The 18,127-nt window shown below is 39.3% G+C and overlaps 2 protein-coding genes across 8 annotated transcripts in view; one reads left to right on the top strand and one right to left on the bottom strand.

The window, feature by feature from the left end:
* The window catches only part of STARD9 (StAR related lipid transfer domain containing 9), a 135,360-nt gene that overhangs the window by 47,810 nt on the left and 69,423 nt on the right, over nucleotides 1–18,127 (top strand). For all 7 annotated transcript variants that reach the window (XR_011074769.1, XM_068550131.1, XM_068550153.1 and 4 more), the window contains one exon: nucleotides 17,679–17,795. Coding sequence is in view for 6 of the 7 variants with exons in the window: in XM_068550131.1 (XP_068406232.1) it covers nucleotides 17,679–17,795 (117 nt within the window). In the remaining variant the exon portion in view is untranslated. The remainder of the gene's footprint in view (nucleotides 1–17,678; nucleotides 17,796–18,127) is intronic.
* Nucleotides 16,478–17,509, bottom strand: LOC137759441 (non-selective voltage-gated ion channel VDAC1-like). Its single transcript, XM_068535673.1, is given in 2 exon segments — nucleotides 16,478–17,169; nucleotides 17,171–17,509. Coding segments are annotated over 2 exon segments (849 nt in total). The 5' UTR covers nucleotides 17,492–17,509; the 3' UTR covers nucleotides 16,478–16,641.

Raw genomic sequence — 18,127 nt, forward strand, 5'->3', positions numbered from 1 at the left:
CTTTCTGCTAACTCACGCAATATAATGAATGCACTTGGATAAAGACTGAGTACTTTGGTCTTTTCCAAGTGCCTCCTGGTTCTATGGTCATGGCAGTAGCTGTAGGGTCAGAGAAACTTTAAGTGGGGACACTTTGGGAGATTCTTCAGGCCTATGTCATGGTTAAGAAAATTGCAGCCCTTCTGTCTCCTCTTCCCTCTATAGGTGGGAGCTCATGGATCCTTTAGCTTTCCAGGGGTTGTGAGAAGAGGGCTAGTCTATCAATCCCAAGCAGAAGATCCTAGAAAGACCCTGTTATATCCAGCCACAGAGTAATTTTCATTTTAGGGAGTGATATTCTCATACCACTAAAGGGTTGCATCGTGGGAATGGACCACTGCCACTATAGTTGGGCCTCTTTCATTGAGGCTAAGAACAGATAGCTGCTGATGTCTGTCCTTTTTTGTACCCATACTTCCTTGTTCAAATAAGAGTAATAAAATAACTTCAGTGAAGGGATGAGGCAGAGAGATTTGTTTGGCTGTTTCTGGGGTTACTTGCCTGGATGTTTGTTATTCCTAAGGTGGGAGATCTTTAGTCCTTGGAATGAACTTTCCACAGTTGACAGCCAGGTATTAAGAGATGGCAAGTGGAGGTCTGAAGGTTTTTCAGGGAGAGTAAAGTGACCTAGTTGTTCTGTTGTTTCACCCAGAATTCTGACTTCTTGAAGGATTGAAATGACAAGGATACATTTTAGATTTTGTGGTAGTGCAGTCCTGAGGTCACCCTCACTTAAGAGAGAAGGCCTTTATCTGGGAGACATTATTCAAAGAAGGGACTTATCTGAAAGCAAGCTTAAGACACAGGTTGAGTGCCACCTCTGCTATGAAGATTTTTCTACCCCAGCCCACGTTCTTTTTTCCTTTTCAAATATAATATTATGTCTACCCTTCATTCTTTTTCTACAATGTAAAAGTATTGAACTTTTTACTAACTCTGTGGTCATTGTAGATCGAGACAGTATTTCAAATGTCTTTCAAATCTCCCACAGCGACCATGCAGTGCTAGGGCCCTGTTAGGAATTTAATAAATACTTGCTGCCGAGGTGAAGAGAAATCCAGTTCTGGGACCTGCCCGTCTCAAAACTGGTTTCTTTCAATATAATAAAAAAAGAAGCAGACTCACAGATATAGAGAACAAATTAGTGGTTATGGGGGTTGGGGGGGGGCATATAGGGGTGGGGGGGATGGGAGGTACGAACTATTGGGTGTAAGATAAGCTACAAGGATGTATTGTACAACATGGGAAATATAGCCAATATTTTGTAATAACTGTAAATGGAATGTAACCTTTAAAAATTGTATAAAAATTTTAAAAATTAATTAAAAATTAGAAAAGGAAAGACTGGTTTCTTTCAGAATAATGATTCTTCTCACTCCTCATTGGGTATGGCATAGGTTTCAGTTGGCCTTGTTTATCTTTACCTGCATTTCAAAATTTCTGTTGTAGTTTCTTTCTCCTCCTGTTCCTTGGAAACTGTTTAAACAGCAATTTCCATGGTATACATTGCATGGATATACATATATGATATGAATAAATATGGGAAATAAATCTCTCTGTAGTTCACAGGGTAAAGTGGAGAAACCAAATCGGAAATCTAGTTTCATCTGTTCAAAGTCAAATATAGGCCGTTGCCTGTTTTCTCTGGAAAAATCTGCTACAAAAAACCAGGGGCAGGACCCAAATGATGTTGATTAACCCCTAGCTGGGCTTACAGTGGGAATGGACTGTGAACATTTGTACTGGGCAGAGACCCAAAGATCAGTGACCTGCAGTGGCGTTGAGGGACTGGCCTGACATTTATAAAGAGTGGACAGCATTTCCTGATACTTTGTGGGGCTGTTTTGGCAAAGCTAGTACAGATGAGGCTTTCTTTCCCTTCCTAGATACCTTGTTTGCTCTTTGGGTAAGCTATAGCCAGATGGACAGTGGGTCCTGGGCTGTGGCTTAGATAGACTTGGATACCTGATGGGTGGGGCTATAGCATGCTTTCCTACTGAGAAATTAAATAGAATTTTAAAATAAAATATTTAGTTGTCTAATTATAAATATAGGGAAAACTGTACTTAAGAGTATCATAAATAACTATAGTAAAATAAAAAATAAAAACAATTGGGTTCAGTTAGTATCCTCATTGTATTCAAGTATTCCTAATTACTATAGTTACATCAGAATTTAAGACCTGAAAGGGACATTAGATATTATCTAGGAATAGAACAAAAGTCTGAAAGAGTAAGCTGTACACCAAAATGTTAACAATGGTTATCTCTAAATGGTGGGAGTATTTTTATCAGCATTTTCTGGGTTTTTTTTCTATTTTAAATATATTTATTTATGTAATAAAACATTATAAGAATACTTCTCATGGTGAATACTCAAATACTGATCCTTGTCAGTAAAGATGACATCTATTACTGCATTAAGTAGCAGTGTTACTAAAAGGGAAAAAAAAGTCTTCTAGTACAATCCTTTTAACAGTGGAGTTACAGACCAAGAGAGATACGTGATGTTTAAAATCCATTTAAATGGAATACATCATAGAATTTAAAGCTGTTTTCTCATAAATATTTCTTAGGTAAATTAACAAAAACTGGTGAAGAATTTCTTTTCTGTGTGAAAAATAATAGCAATTTCATTTTATAATAGAAATATATGGGTCAAAAGGTACAGATTTCCAGCTATAAAATGAATAAGTCATGGGGATATGATGTACAGCATGGTGACTATAGTTAATAATACTGTATTGCATATTTGAAAGTAGCTAGGCGGGTGGATTGTGAAAGATCACAGCAGGAGAAAAAAATTGTAACTATGTATGGTGATGGATGTTAACTAGATTTATTGTGGTGATCATTTTTTTAAAAATAAATTTATTTATTTATTTATTTATTTATTTTTGGCTGAGTTGGGTCTTTGTTGCTGTGCACAGGCTTTCTCTAGTTGTGGCAAGTGGTGGCTACTCTTTGTTGAGGTGCGTGGGCTTCTCATTGCTGTGGCTTCTTTTGTTGCGGCGCACGGGGTCTAGGCGTGCGGCTTCAGTAGTTGTGGTACGTGGGCTCAGTAGTTGTGGCTCACGGGCTCTAGAGCGCAGACTCAGTAGTTGCGGCACATGGGCTTAGTTGCTCCGCGGCATGTGGGATCTTCCTGGACCAGGGCTCGAACCCGTGTACCCTGCGTTGGCAGGCGGATTCTTAACCACTGCGCCACCACGGAAGCCCTGTGGTGATCATTTTGTGGTATATAGAAATGTTGAATCATTATGTTATATACCTGAAACTAATATGTCAATTATACCTCAATTTTTTAAAAAGCCTGGGAAAAAAGAGAAATGTATGAAGCCTTTCTGTGGGCAAGTATTAAGGGTTAAGAACTTCATGTATTTTATTGGCTAGGTAACCTCTCTCTCAGTTACATGATTTTCATACTTATAGAAGGGAAAGAATGATCCTTAGGCCCTAGCAAAACCGATAAGACATGAAGAAAGAGTTAAAATTTCTTTTTACGTTAATGGTTTCTGAAGATTTTTTAGAAATGAATATTTAATAGGATGGAAGGTAGAAGTTTTTTGAAAGCTATCTTTGTGAAGTTGGGGCATATTAACTATGGTGTCTGTATTCGGATATCTGTTTTCCAAAAGTCCATGGTTCTTTTAAAGTACATGGGAGTACCAGAGAGAATGTTAACTCTTTTGAGTTCTCCTTATACCAAAAAATGGAAAAAAATAAAGTGTAGTAACAACAGCAACAAAAATTAGCGCAGTAAAGTGCTTACTTTGTACCATTGTTCTTAAAGTTTTACATGTATTTACACAGTTAATCCTCTCAAAAACCCTGTGAGTTTTAGGTGCTTTTTAATCTCCATTTCACAGGTGAGGAAACTGAGGGAAGGTTACTTGCCCCAGGAACCAGGTTCTGAATCTATTAAGTTGCGAAGCCTGTGTTCTTAACCATTAAACTATAAGTGTAGCTGTTTAGAGGAAGGCAAATTATTCTAAGCCCTTTCCCCATCTCCAGGCCTCATTGTTATATTTTGTACATGAATACTCTCTTCAAATAATAGGCCCTGAACCCTAGTTTTCTGTACTGCTGCCACAAGTTTGGAGATAGGATGGGTCAGTAGATCCACAAATAGTACCAGCTGTACCTCACGGTCTCTGTGTATTGAGAAGTAAAAGTAAGTACAACTCTTGGCTGCTTGAGGTTTTCCTAAGCAACTAACAGCATTAGTGAAAACATATGTTTGAATAGTTTCCAGAGTTGTCTAGAATTATTTTCCAGTTTAAAGATGCCTACTAACACACGGTTTTTAGATTTATTTTTAACTAACATTTTTTCCTCCTTGAAATGTTCCTCTTACTTGTCACTTATCAACTATTTTTTTTTTAATAGTTATTTATTTAGGCTGCGTCAGGTCTTAGTTGCAGTACGCGGGATCTTCGTTGCGGTATGCGGGATCTTTTTTAGTTGCGGCATGCTTGTGGGATCTAGTTCCCCGACCAGGGATCAAACTTGAGCCCCCTGCATTGGGAGCATGGAGTCTTACCCACTGGACCACCAGGGAAGTTCCAACAATTTCTGATACCTGTATTTGAAATCAATATTTATTTCATCATTTTGAACCCTTTTTCATCCTAAATTGAAATCGCAGTTTTTTTTTTGTTGTTGTTGTTGTTATGAGTCTACTTGGGGCTCAGAGAACATAGTATACAATAGAAAGAACTACAGAGCTACCAAAAACAAGCAAACAAACAAGCAAAAAATCTATCAGTGAAAAGTTCCTTTAGGAAAATACAGCGCAACCATTATTCTCGGACCTTAAACAGTCATCATGAAATCTCCAGAGACATAGTTGATTCTAACTGCTTTTGAGAAGGGTGTGTCTGTTAAATGTCACTGATATCAGGGAAGTCCATTCCTTGAGATTTATCTTGTGGATCTTCTTTTTAAAAAATAGACTTTATTTGTTAGAGCAGTTTTAGGTTTACAGAAAAATTGAGCACAAAGTGCAGAGAGATCCCATATACCTCCTGCCCCCAAACTATCAACATTGCACACTAATTGTGGTACATTCGTTGCAGGTGGTGAACCTAGATTGACTGATGTATCATCTAATGTCCATAGCTTATATTAGGGTTCATTTTTGGTTTTGTTCATTCTTGGGTTTGACAAATGTATAGTGACGTGTACACCATTATAGTATCGTGGAGAGTAGTTTCAGTGCCCTAAAAATCCTCTGCACTCCACCTGTCATCTGTCCCTCCCCCAACCCCTCCCAATCACTGATCTTTTTACTGTCTCCATAGTTTTACCTTTTCCAGAAATTCATATAGTTGGAATCATACAGTAAGTAGCCTTTTCAGATTGGCTTCTTTCACTTAGCAATGTGCATTTAAGTTTCCTCCATGTTTTTTCATGGCATGATAGCTCATTTCTTTTTAGCACTGAATAATATCCTGTCGTCTGGATGTACCCCAGTTTACACATTCACCTATTGAAGGACACCTTGGTTGCTTCCAAGTTTTGGCAATTATGAATAAAGCTTCTGTAAACATCTGTGTGCAGCTTTTTGTGTGGATATGTTTTCAGCCGCTTTGGGTAAATACCAAGGAGCATGCTTGCCACATTGTATGTTAAGAATGATATGTTTAAGTGGAATATTACTCAGCCATAAAAAGAAATGAAATTGAGTTATTTGTAGTGAGGTGGATGGACCTAGAGTCTGTCATACAGAGTGAAGTAAGTCAGAAAGAGAAAAACAAATACTGTATGCTAACACATATATATGGAATCTAAAAAAAAAAAATGGTTCTGAAGAACCTAGGGGCAGGACAGGAATAAAGATGCAGACGTAGAGAATGGACTTGAGGACACGGGGAGGGGGAAGGGTAAGCTGGGATGAAGTGAGAGAGTTTCATGGACTTATATATACTACCAAATGTAAAATAGATAGCTAGTGGGAAGCAGCTGCATAGCACAGGGAGATCAGCTTGGTGCTTTGTGACCACCTAGAGGGGTGGGATAGGGAGGGTGGGAGGGAGACGCAAGAGGGAGGAGATATGAGGATATATGTATATGTATATGTATAGCTGATTCACTTTGTTATAAAGCAGAAACTAACACACCATTGTAAAGCAATTATACTCCAATAAAGATGTTAAAGGAGAAAGAATAATATGTTTAGTTTTGTAAATAAAAACACAAAAAACAAAAAACTGGCAAAATGTCTTCCAAAGTGTCTGTACCATTCTGCATTCCCACCAACAATGAATGAGATTTCCTATTGCTCCATATCCTTGTCAGCATTTGGTGTTGTCAGTGTGTTGGATTTTGGCCATTCTAACAGGTGTGTGGTGGTATCTCCTTGTTTTAATTTGCAACCCTAATGACATACGATGTTGAACATCAAAAATTCTGGTTCCTAGATTCAGTTGCCCTTAGGAAATGGGTATTGCTAGGGATTTTGGTTTGGCCTTCAGGTGTTGTGAGTCCCAATACAGAAGCATCCAGTGGACTATCCCCTATCTAGCGAATCCTTAAAAAGACTGGAAGTGCTGTGTCACACAGAATTAACCTGTCTGTTGAATGCTTTCTTCTATTTATATTCCAGAAAAAATAAAGTTACACTGCTCATCTCTCCTCCTGAACTGGACCCTCTAGCTTTAGATTGCCTTTTGGTGATTTATTTTAGCCTTCAAACTGTTCTTGGTATTCATATTGAGCTGTTTCCATCTGCTTCATTATAATACCACAGTCAGAGTGAACCACGGTGTCATCTGGCTCTGTTGTGCTCTGTTTAGGGCTGTGGTTTTTCCTAGAATTTATGAAGAGCTAAGCCTCACAGTTCTTGAAGAATGGAATCTTAACTTTCTACCAGTTCCACATTTGGAGGCTACTAGTTTTGCTTGTTCACATCTTTTACTGTTGAGTGAAAATGGTATCTTCAAAGATGTTTTTCATAAAACCTGCAGGTGATTATTTGAATTTGGATAAAGACATGGGCAGAGTAACATTCTGTTGTCTTCCTTTACAATCCACTGAGCTCATTCTGCTCTGGTGTGTGAGTGGTGGGAAGAAATAACACTTTCACTAGATGTGGCCTTGCTCTGTCTGCACCTCTGTTTCCACTTTCTGCTGGAGCACTAGAAAGAAAGGTTGAGTTTTGGGGAACATTTCCAACTAGTAAATGGGTGGCAGCCAACTCAAGTGGTCTGGTGAAGAGAAATAACCTCTCCTTCCTTCGGTCCCTGGGAATTTTACCAAGACAGATGTCAGAAGGCAAAGAGAACTCTGGCCAATTTTCAGCTTTGCTAATATAGAGGTGAATGAATGGCGAGTACAGAGCTGGGAGGGAGATTGGGGAATGGGGTGGGAATGGTCCAAGGTCCAAATCTTTCACCACTCCCTGGGTTATTTTGGCCCTATGCCTGAATATTAGAAGCACTAAAAAACAAACAAAACATAAATAGTTCATTGGTCAAGAAGCATAACTATAGCTGCTAAAACAGAATAGGGTAGTATGGTCTTAGGTCAGCAGCTGCTATCTTCGTTCCCGTGGTCCCTAATTACATGCGTTATCTCACTTAATCTTCACAACAAACCTGTGATATAGTTACAAAATATCCACTTTACTGGGAAAGAAACTGAGGCTTACAAATTTTAAGTAAAATTTTGTGGGACCATACAGATTTGTATGGTCCCACAGCTATGAACCATAAGAACAATATTCCAATTTGGAACCAATTTGGAACCGTATCAGGAGATTCACAGAATTTAAGGGAAAGTAGAAAAATGAGCAGGAAACCATGGGGCCCTAGGTGGCAGGGAAGCCAGGCAAAGCCACATCACAGAATAGTCTGATTTGAGCACCACACTTGGCACTTGTACATTCAGGATGTAGTACTGATGGACTTTCGATGCCAACAAGGAGAATTTATTCCTTTGTTTTTGTGTCATTCTTTGAAAATTCAAGTGCAAGCACCTAGTTGGCAGGCCTCATTTCACATGTTCGTGTTCTAGCCACCAGGAGGTGGAGAGGGTTTCCTGGACTATTTGGCTTCCGTCAGGGAGGCTTGGGCCCTGCTTCCGACCAAGACTGACACAGTCAGGTTCCCCCCTCAGATAGGAAGAGTATTACAAAGGGTAAATGCCCACCATACCAGCTGTGTATGCAGATGTCCATGTGGCATTCTGCTGAGGACTGGTTCAGCTGGAAGCTATGCCTTCCCCATAAGCCAGGCTGTTTTGTCCTGAGCCTGGGGTCTGCCTGACAGAGTCCAACAGGACTTTCAGACACTACACAAAGTATAGGGGTTTTCATAGGAGGACCTCTGGCTGTTTCTGATTCATTAAAGCTGACCACTACAGAGATGAGTGACGGTGGAAGCAGTCAGCTGTTAGGATCAGTTTGAAGAGGCAGCATGTAGAAAAGGGCCCCATAGGGAAAACTCCTCCCTAACTTCTGGACTTAACTGATTCTCAGTGTGGTGTCTTGAGACCCTGAATTTGTGTGACATGGTACTGGGCAGTATTTCATTGTAGCTTTATCTGATTAACCATATTAAACTTTTTTTTTTTTTTTTTTGGTAATGGGAAGGAAAAAGAATTAATGTACATGGTTTTTCTTTACTAATTTGCTTGCATGTCTTTGCCCTTCTCCCAGACTCTTTTTGCCTTAAGGTTAGGGACCATATATATCAATTTTGTGTCTTTAATGTCTAGCCTTGTGCCCGGCATACAGTAAGCACTTTGAAAGATATTTGACTGACTGACTGAATGAATGAATTTTTCTTAGCAATCTTTTTTTTTTTTTAAGGTTTCAATATTTTATTCAAGTTTTATTTTAAGTGATGTTAATTATAGCATTTGAAGGAGAGGAACTAATTCCACATGAAATGGAAGACTCTAAAACGTACCCATTAAACTGCTAAAAAATAAAACTGAGTGGCGAGAATACAACAGAAGTTCAGTTTAGATTCAGAGTGTTGTCACCATGTGATTACAGTTACAGAGACTCTTCCCAGCTTGCAGCTGGAGCTCTTAGAAGCTATTTCATACTCTGCTGCAAGGGCAAAAAAACACAACATGAGAAAAAACACAATTAAGTCCTGAATTATTGGCTTCATCACATCCGCCTTCTCCACCCCAAAATGGCACAAAAGAAACAGCTACCACGCCCTGCAGACTACTTTTGGTGTAAAAGAGGTGATGGATTGGGGTGGAAAAAGTCCCTGCCTAAAAAAGTCCCTTTCAGATAAGTTTGTATACACCATCAAAGAGCCTCTCCTCAATCAGGGTAGGAAACCAAGGTTCAATTCTCAGGAAGTCACAATTTCATTCATTTACTCAATACGAATTTACAAATTACAAAGTGCCTGCAAATTATCAACTTCCACTTGCAGCCATTTCTAGGTAAAAAAGAAACCTGACATCTCTAGAGGGGCGAGCAAGCTCCCCCTCAAGTCTACAGCTGAAAGGACCTTTTTTTTTTTTTTTTTTTTTCACACACACACACACACACTGTATTTTATTTTTACAAGAGATAAATAGACTGACACCAAGCATTGTACATGGATGACCACAACAAAAGCAACAATGATTGCAATTACCAAACATGAAACACACTCATACTATGTCATAATATTGACATTCAGTCCAGTAATCCTCCACTGTAACAGCTCCTTTACTTTGCAGTGAAAATTGATTTGTATATTCTTTGCCTCTGAGTCCTTGTGGGATTTTTTTTTTTTTTTAAATTCAGACAGAAAGTCACAAAAATTATACTCATCCTCATCAGTTCACTCAGTCCCATGTAATTAATTTTTTTTTTCATCTTGATCTTTTTGTTAGCACTTTTATGAGTTCATCAGTTTTTCATTAGAGTTCTGAAAATGCTTATTCATTCAGTTCAGCAGTACAGTCAGTTACCAGAAACCTGTACTTGTCAGAGTCTTTTCCATGAATTTCTTGAAGATGAAACCCTTTTATAGGAACATATTTGCAAAATCATCAGAGTACACCCAGAACTGTCTGTAAATGACAAAAGACTTAAAAATGACCACGGTTAAAGATTTGATGAAAGTTCATAATAATGCATTTGACAAGAAAATTAGTTATTTCTGAGATATACATTTTAAAGTAATAACTAGGATTATTGCTTATAACATTATACCAGAACATATAAGATTTTTAGAAATTTCATGTAATGTCTGAAACATTTATATTAACATATTTCCATACATATATCCATACAAATACAAATATAAGATTTTTAGAAATTTCATGTAATGTCTGAAACATTTATATTAACATATTTCCATACATATTTCCATACAAATACAAATATAAGATTTTTAGAAATTTCATGTAATGTCTGAAACATTTATATTAACATATTTCCATACAAATAACCCAATGAAAGTTTAGTATTAGTTGTTTTGTTTGTTTTTTTATACTGCAGGTTCTTATTAGGCATCAATTTTATACACATCAGTGTATACATGTCAATCCCAATCGCCCAATTCAGCACACCACCATCCCCACCTCACCGCAGTTTTCCCCCTTGGTGTCCATATGTCCATTCTCTACATCTGTGTCTCAACTTCTGCCCTGCAAACTGGCTCATCTGTACCATTTTTCTAGGTTGCACATACATGCATTAATATACGATATTTGTTTTTCTCTTTCTGACTTACTTCACTCTGTATGACAGTCTCTAGATCCATCCACGTCTCAACAAATGACTCAATTTCGTTCCTTTTTATGGCTGAGTAATATTCCATTGTATATATGTACCACAACTTCTTTATCCATTCGTCTGCTGATGGGCATTTAGGTTGCTTCCATGACCTGGCTATTGTAAATAGTGCTGCAATGAACATTCGGGTGCATGTGTCTTTTTGAATTACGGTTTTCTCTGGGTATATGCCCAGTAGTGGGATTGCTGGGTCATATGGTAATTCTATTTTTAGTTTTTTAAGGAACCTCCATATTGTTCTCCATAGTGGCTGTGTCAATTTACATTCCCACCAGCAGTGCAAGAGGGTTCCCTTTTCTCCACACCCTCTGCAGCATTTGTTGTTTGTAGATTTTCTGATGATGCCCATTCTAACAGGAGTGAGGTGATACCTCATGGTAGTTTTGATTTGCATTTCTCTAATAATTAGTGATGTTGAGCATCTTTTCATGTGCTTCGTGGCCGTCTGTATGTCTTCCTTGGGGAAATGTCTATTTAGGTCTTCTGCCCATTTTTGGATTGGGGTGTTTGTTTCTTTGATATTGAGCTGAATGAGCTGTTTATATATTTTGGAGATTAATCCTTTGTCCGTTGATTCATTTGCAAATATTTTCTCCCATTCTGAGGGTTGTCTTTTCGTCTTGTTTATGGTTTCCTTTGCTGTGCAAAAGCTTTGAAGTTTCATTAGGTCCCACTTGTTTATTTTTGTTTTTATTTCCATTACTCTAGGAGGTGGATCAAAAAAGATCTTGCTGTGATTTATGTCAAAGAGTGTTCTTCCTATGTTTTCCTCTAAGAGTTTTATAGTGTCCAGTCTTATATTGAGGTCTCTAATCCATTTTGAGTTTATTTTTGTGTATGGTGTTAGGGAGTATTCTAATTTCATTCTTTTACATGTAGCTGTCCAGTTTTCCCAGCACCACTTATTGAAGAGACTGTCTTTTCTCCATTGTATATCTTTGCCTCCTTTGTCATAGATTAGTTGACCATAGGTGCGTGGGTTAATCTCTGGGCTTTCTATCTTGTTCCATTGATCTATGTTTCTGTTTTGGTGCCAGTACCATATTGTCTTGATTACTGTAGCTTTGTAGTATAGTCTGAAGTCGGGGAGTCTGATTCCTCCAGCTCCATTTTTTTGCCTCAAGACTGCTTTGGCTATTCGGGGTCTTTTGTGTCTCCATACAAATTTTAAGATGATTTGTTCTAGCTCCGTAAAAAATGCCATTGGTAATTTGATAGGGATTGCATTGAATCTGTAGATTGCTTTGGGTAGTATACTCATTTTCACAATGTTGATTCTTCCAATCCAAGAACATGGTATATCTCTCCATCTGTTGGTATCATCTTTAATTTCTTTCATCAGTGTCTTATAGTTTTCTGCATACAGGTCTTTTGTCTCCCTAGGTAGGTTTATTCCTAGGTATTTTATTCTTTTTGTTGCAATGGTAAATGGAAGTGTTTCCATAATTTCTCTTTCAGATTTTTCATCATTAGTGTATAGGAATGCAAGAGATTTCTGTGCATTAATTTTGTATCCTGCAACTTTACCATATTCATTAATTAGCTCTAGCAGTTTTCTGGTGGCAGTTTTAGGATTCTCTATGTATAGTATCATGTCATCTGCAAACAGTGACAGTTTTACTTCTTCTTTTCCAATTTGTATTCCTTTTATTTCTTTTTCTTCTCTGATTGCCGTGGCTAGGACTTCCAGAACTATGTTGAATAATAGTGGTGAGAGTGGACATCCTTGTCTCGTTCCTGATCTTAGAGGAAATGCTTTCAGTTTTTCACCATTGAGAATGATGTTTGCTGTGGGTTTGTCATATATGGCCTTTATTATGTTGAGGTAGGTTCCCTCTATGCCCACTTTCTGGAGAGTTTTTATCAGAAATGGGTGTTGAATTTTGTCAAAAGCTTTTTCTGCATCTATTGAGATGATCATATGGTTTTTATTCTTCAATTTGTTAATATGGTGTATCACATGGATTGATTTGCGTATATTGAAGAATCCTTGCATCCCTGGGATAAATCCCACTTGATCGTGGTGTATGATCCTTTTAATGTGTTGTTGGATTCTGTTTGCTAGTATTTTGTTGAGGATTTTTGCATCTATATTCATCAGTGATATTGGTCTGTAATTTTCTTTTTTTGTAGTGTCTTTGTCTGGTTTTGGTATCAGGGTGATGGTGGCCTCATAGAATGAGTTTGGGAGTGTTCCTTCCTCTGCAATTTTTTGGAAGAGTTTGAGAAGGATGGGTGTTAGCTCTTCTCTAAATGTTTGATAGAATTCACCTGTGAAGCCATCTGGTCCTGGACTTTCGTTTGTTGGAAGATTTTTAATCACAGTTTCAATTTCATTACTTGTGATTGGTCTGTTCATATTTTCTGTTTCTTCCTGATTCAGTCTTAGAAGGTTATACCTTTCTAAGAATTTGTCCATTTCTTCCAGGTTGTCCAGTTTATTGGCATAAAGTTGCTTGTAGTAGTCTCTTAGGATGCTTTGTATTTCTGCGGTGTCTGTTGTAACTTCTCCTTTTTCATTTCTGATTTTATTGATTTGAGTCCTCTCCCTCTTTTTCTTGATGAGTCTGGCTAATGGCTTATCAATTTTGTTTATCTTCTCAAAGAACCAGCTTTTAGTTTTATTGATCTTTGCTATTGTTTTCTTTGTTTCTATTTCATTTATTTCTCCTCTGATCTTTATGATTTCTTTCCTTCTGCTAACTTTGGGTTTTGTTTGTTCTTCTTTCTCTAGTTTCTTTAGGTGTAAGGTTAGATTGTTTACTTGAGATTTTTCTTGTTTCTTTAGGTAGGCTTGTATAGCTATAAACTTCCCTCTTAGAACCGCTTTTGCTGCATCCCATAGGTTTTGGGTCGTCGTGTTTTCATTGTCATTTGTCTCTAGGTATTTTTTTATTTCCTCTTTGATTTCTTCAGTGATCTCTTGGTTATTTAGTAACGTATTGTTTAGCCTCCATGTGTTTGTCTTTTTTACGTTTTTTTCCCTGTAATTCATTTCTAATCTCATCGCGTTGTGGTCAGAAAAGATGCTTGATATGATTTCAATTTTCTTAAATTTACTGAGGCTTGATTTGTGACCCAAGATGTGATCTATCCTGGAGAATGTTCCGTGCGCACTTGAGAAGAACGTGTAATCTGCTGTTTTTGGATGGAATGTCCTATATATATCAATTAAATCTATCTGGTCTATTGTGTCATTTAAAGCTTCTGTTTCCTTATTTATTTTCATTTTGGATGATCTGTCCATTGGTGTAAGTGAAGTGTTAAAGTCCCCCACTATTATTGTGTTACTGTTGATTTCCTCTTTTATAGCTGTTAGCAGTTGCCTTATGTATTGAGGTGCTCCTATGTTGGGTGCATATATATTTATAATTGTTATATCTTCTTCTTGGATTGATCCCTGGATCATTATGTAGTGTCCTTCCTTGTCTCTTGTAACATTCTTTATTTTAAAGTCTATTTTATCTGATATGAGTATAGCTACTCCAGCTTTCTTTTGATTTCCATTTGCATGGAATATCTTTTTCCATCCCCTCACTTTCAGTCTGTATGTGTCCCTAGGTCTAAAGTGGGTCTCTTGTAGACAGCATATATATGGGTCTTGTTTTTGTATCCATTCAGCCAGTCTATGTCTTTTGGTTGGGGCATTTAAACCATTCACGTTTAAGGTAATTATCGATATGTATGTTCCTATGACCATTTTCTTAATTGTTTTGGGTTTGTTTTTGTAGGTCCTTTTCTTCTCTTGCGTTTCCCACTTAGAGAAGTTCCTTTAGCATTTGTTGTAGAGCTGGTTTGGTGGTGCTGAATTCTCTTAGCTTTTGCTTGTCTGTAAATCTTTTGATTTCTCTGTCAAATCTGAATGAGATCCTTGCCGGATAGAGTAATCTTGGTTGTAGGTTCTTCCCTTTCATCACTTTAAGTATATCATGCCACTCCCTTCTGGCTTGCAGAGTTTCTGCTGAGAAATCAGCTGTTAACCTTATGGGAGTTCCCTTGTATGTTATTTGTCGTTTTTCCCTTGGTGCTTTCAATAATTTTTCTTTGTCTTTAATTTTTGCCACTTTGATTACTATGTGTCTCGGCGTGTTTCTCCTTGGGTTTATTCTGTATGGGACTCTCTGCGCTTCCTGGACTTGGGTGGCTATTTCCTTCCCCATGTTAGGGAAGTTTTCGACTCTAATCTCTTCAAATATTTTCTCTGGTCCTTTCTCTCTCTCTTCTCCTTCTGGGACCCCTATAATGCGAATGTTGTTGCGTTTAATGTTGTCCCAGAGGTCTCTTAGGCTGTCTTCATTTCTTTTCATTCTTTTTTCTTTAGTCTGTTCCGCAGCAGTGAATTCCACCATTCTGTCTTCCAGGTCACTTATCCGTTCTTCTGCCTCAGTTATTCTGCTATTGATTCCTTCTAGTGTAGTTTTCATTTCAGTTATTGTATTGGTCATCTCTGTTTGTTTGTTCTTTAATTCTTCTAGGTCTTTGTTAATCATTTCTTGCATCTTCTCAATCTTTGCCTCCATTCTTATTCCGAGGTCCTGGATCATCTTCACTATCATTATTCTGAATTCTTTTTCTGGAGGGTTGCCTATCTCCACTTCATTTAGTTGTTTTTCTGGGGTTTTTTCTTGTTCCTTCATCTGGTACATAGCCCTCTGCCTTTTCATCTTCTCTATCTTTCTGTAACTGTGGTTTTTGGTCCACAGGCTGCAGGATTGTAGTTTTTCTTGCTTCTGTTGTCTGCCCTCTGGTGGTTGAGGCTATCTAAGAGGCTTGATGGGAGGCTCTGGTGGTGGGTAGAGCTGACTGTTGCTGTGGCAGTCAGAGCTCAGTAAAACCTTAATCCACTTGACTGTTGATGGGTGGGGCTGGGTTCCCTCCCTGTTGCTGTGGCGGTCAGAGCTCAGTAAAACCTTAATCCACTTGACTGTTGATGGGTGGGGCTGGGTTCCCTCCCTGTTGGTTGTTTTGCTTGAGGCAACCCAACACTGGAGCCTACCCGTGCTCTTTGGTGGGGTTAATGGCAGACTCTGGGAGGGCTCACGCCAAGGAGAACTTCCCAGAACCTCTGCTGCCAGTGTCCTTATCCCCACGGTGAAACAGAGCCACCACTCGCCTCTGCAGGAGACCCCCCAACACCAGCTGGTAGGTCTGGTTCAGTCTCCCCCAAGGTCACTGCTCCTTCCCCTGGGCCCCGATGCACACATTACTTTGTGTGTGCCCTCCAAGAGTGGGGTCTCTGTTTCCCCCAGTCCTGTCAAAGTCCTGCAATCAATTCCCACTAGGCTTCAAAGTCTGATTCTCTAGGAATTCCTCCTCCCGTAGCCGGACCCCCAGGTTGGGAAGCCTGACGCGGGGCTCAGAACCTTCACGCCAGTGGGTGGACTTCTGTGGTATAAGTGCTCGCCAGTCTGTGAGCCACCCACCCAGCAGTTATGGGATTTGATTTTACTCTGATTGAGCCCCTCCTACCGTCTCACTGTGGCTTCTCCTCTGTCCTTGGATGTGGGGTATCCTCCTTGGTGAAGTCCAGGGTCTTCCTGTCAATGATTGTCCAGCAGCCAGTTGCGATTCTGGTGCTCTCGCAAGAGGGAGTGAGAGCACGTCCTTCTACTGCGCCATCTTGGTTAATCCTCCGGCATCTTCTATTCGAAAGGACCTTTTTTGAAATTGGGTTTCTTCTGTACCTCTGCAAGGGTTACACCCTAAAGCTGAATCATCTTTAACCTGGAAGTCTAACATGATATTTAGCGATACTTGCATCCCAGACATACAACATTAAAAGGTACACTAAATTCTGAAGGTAGCTATGCTGCAAAATAGTTTAAAATTAAACGATTGTACAGTTTTCATTTATGCTTGAAACTCCAGTCCTAGACCAAGCTTGTGGCCACCAGCGTTGACATTCTTGCCATCCAGCAGAGCTGACAGTGTCAGTTTGATACCTGGCTTTAGGGTCTGAGTATATCCTAACCCTATCAGGCTGGAGCTATTCACTTTAGCCAAGAGGCAGGCGTCAGGGTCGATCTGGTACTTGGCTGTTATTCCGAAGTGAGTGTTACTGTTTCCCGTTGTCCAGGCCAGATTAACAGTAGTCTCCAACTTGTTCACTTTCTGATAAGTGGAGCCGCCAAACTCTGTCCCATCACTTACATTAGTGTGAAGCTGGAACTCATCCGTCTTGTAGCCAACCGCAGCGTTGCTCTGGGTCACTCGAGACTTTGCGGTCTCAAAATTCACCTGGTAGCCAGCCAGCCAGCCCTCATAACCCAGCACCAGAGCACCCCGGGTGGAAGGCCCGGCCATATCGAAATCGACGTCACAACCCAGGTTGATATGTTCCCACTTGTACCCTGTCTTGATTTTAGCATTTTTTTTCCCCAGTGTTTGGTGAGAAGGATGAATCGAAGGTCAGCTTCAGGCCACGTGCCAGCTGATCTTCCACAGTAATCTCCGTGCCCAGTGTGTTGTCGGTGTTCCATTTCTCCATAAACTTTAGACCATATTTGGTCCATCTGTACTTGGTTTCCAGACTGCCCGTCACTTTGGTGGTCTCGGTGTTGGCTGAATCTGAGCTTGTAAATTCCAGCCCATTCTCAGATTTTGTTTTCAAATCAACTTTTATTAAGCCAAATCCATAGCCCTTGGTGAAGACATCCCTGGCAGATTTGCCAAGATCAGCATATGTGGGAGGCACAGCCATCTTCTGCTCAGAAGCGGTGGCAGTCAGCAATCTTTTTTTGAAACTGAATTGATTCTCATAAAACAGTGGGGAACTTATAGTCATGGATGTTTGAAACATTTTATATTATTTTAGGTTAAAAAATAATTTAAGAGCTGCTGTGGGAAGAAGGACCAGAGTGACATGCTCTCTATTTTTATTGTTATAGGTGTTCCGGGATTTGGGGACTGAAGTACTGTCTGCAGCTGCCAGAGGCTACAACATGTGCCTTTTTGCCTATGGGCAGACAGGCTCTGGGAAGACATACACCATGCTGGGCACCCCAGTGAGTATTGGCATTGGAATGTGATGTCTTCCTAAAGCCACAGCAAGCCTGAATCTTGCATTGTCCTTGCCACTGAGAGAGGATGTGAGTTTCATAGTCAGTCAACTTCAGTAAGATTTAATGGGTCCTATTCTATATTAAGAATGCGTTTCTTCACACTCACAGACTTAGAGAACAAATTTATGGCTACCGGGGAGGAAGGGTGGGGTGAGGGATAGTTAGGGAGTTTGGGATTGACATGTACACAGTGCTATATTTAAAATGGATAACCAACAAGGACCTACTGTATAGCACAGGGAACTCTGCTCAGTAGTATTATGTAACAACCTAAA

Source organism: Eschrichtius robustus, chromosome 1 (assembly GCF_028021215.1).
Source record: "Eschrichtius robustus isolate mEscRob2 chromosome 1, mEscRob2.pri, whole genome shotgun sequence".
NCBI classification, from domain to species: domain Eukaryota; kingdom Metazoa; phylum Chordata; class Mammalia; order Artiodactyla; family Eschrichtiidae; genus Eschrichtius; species Eschrichtius robustus.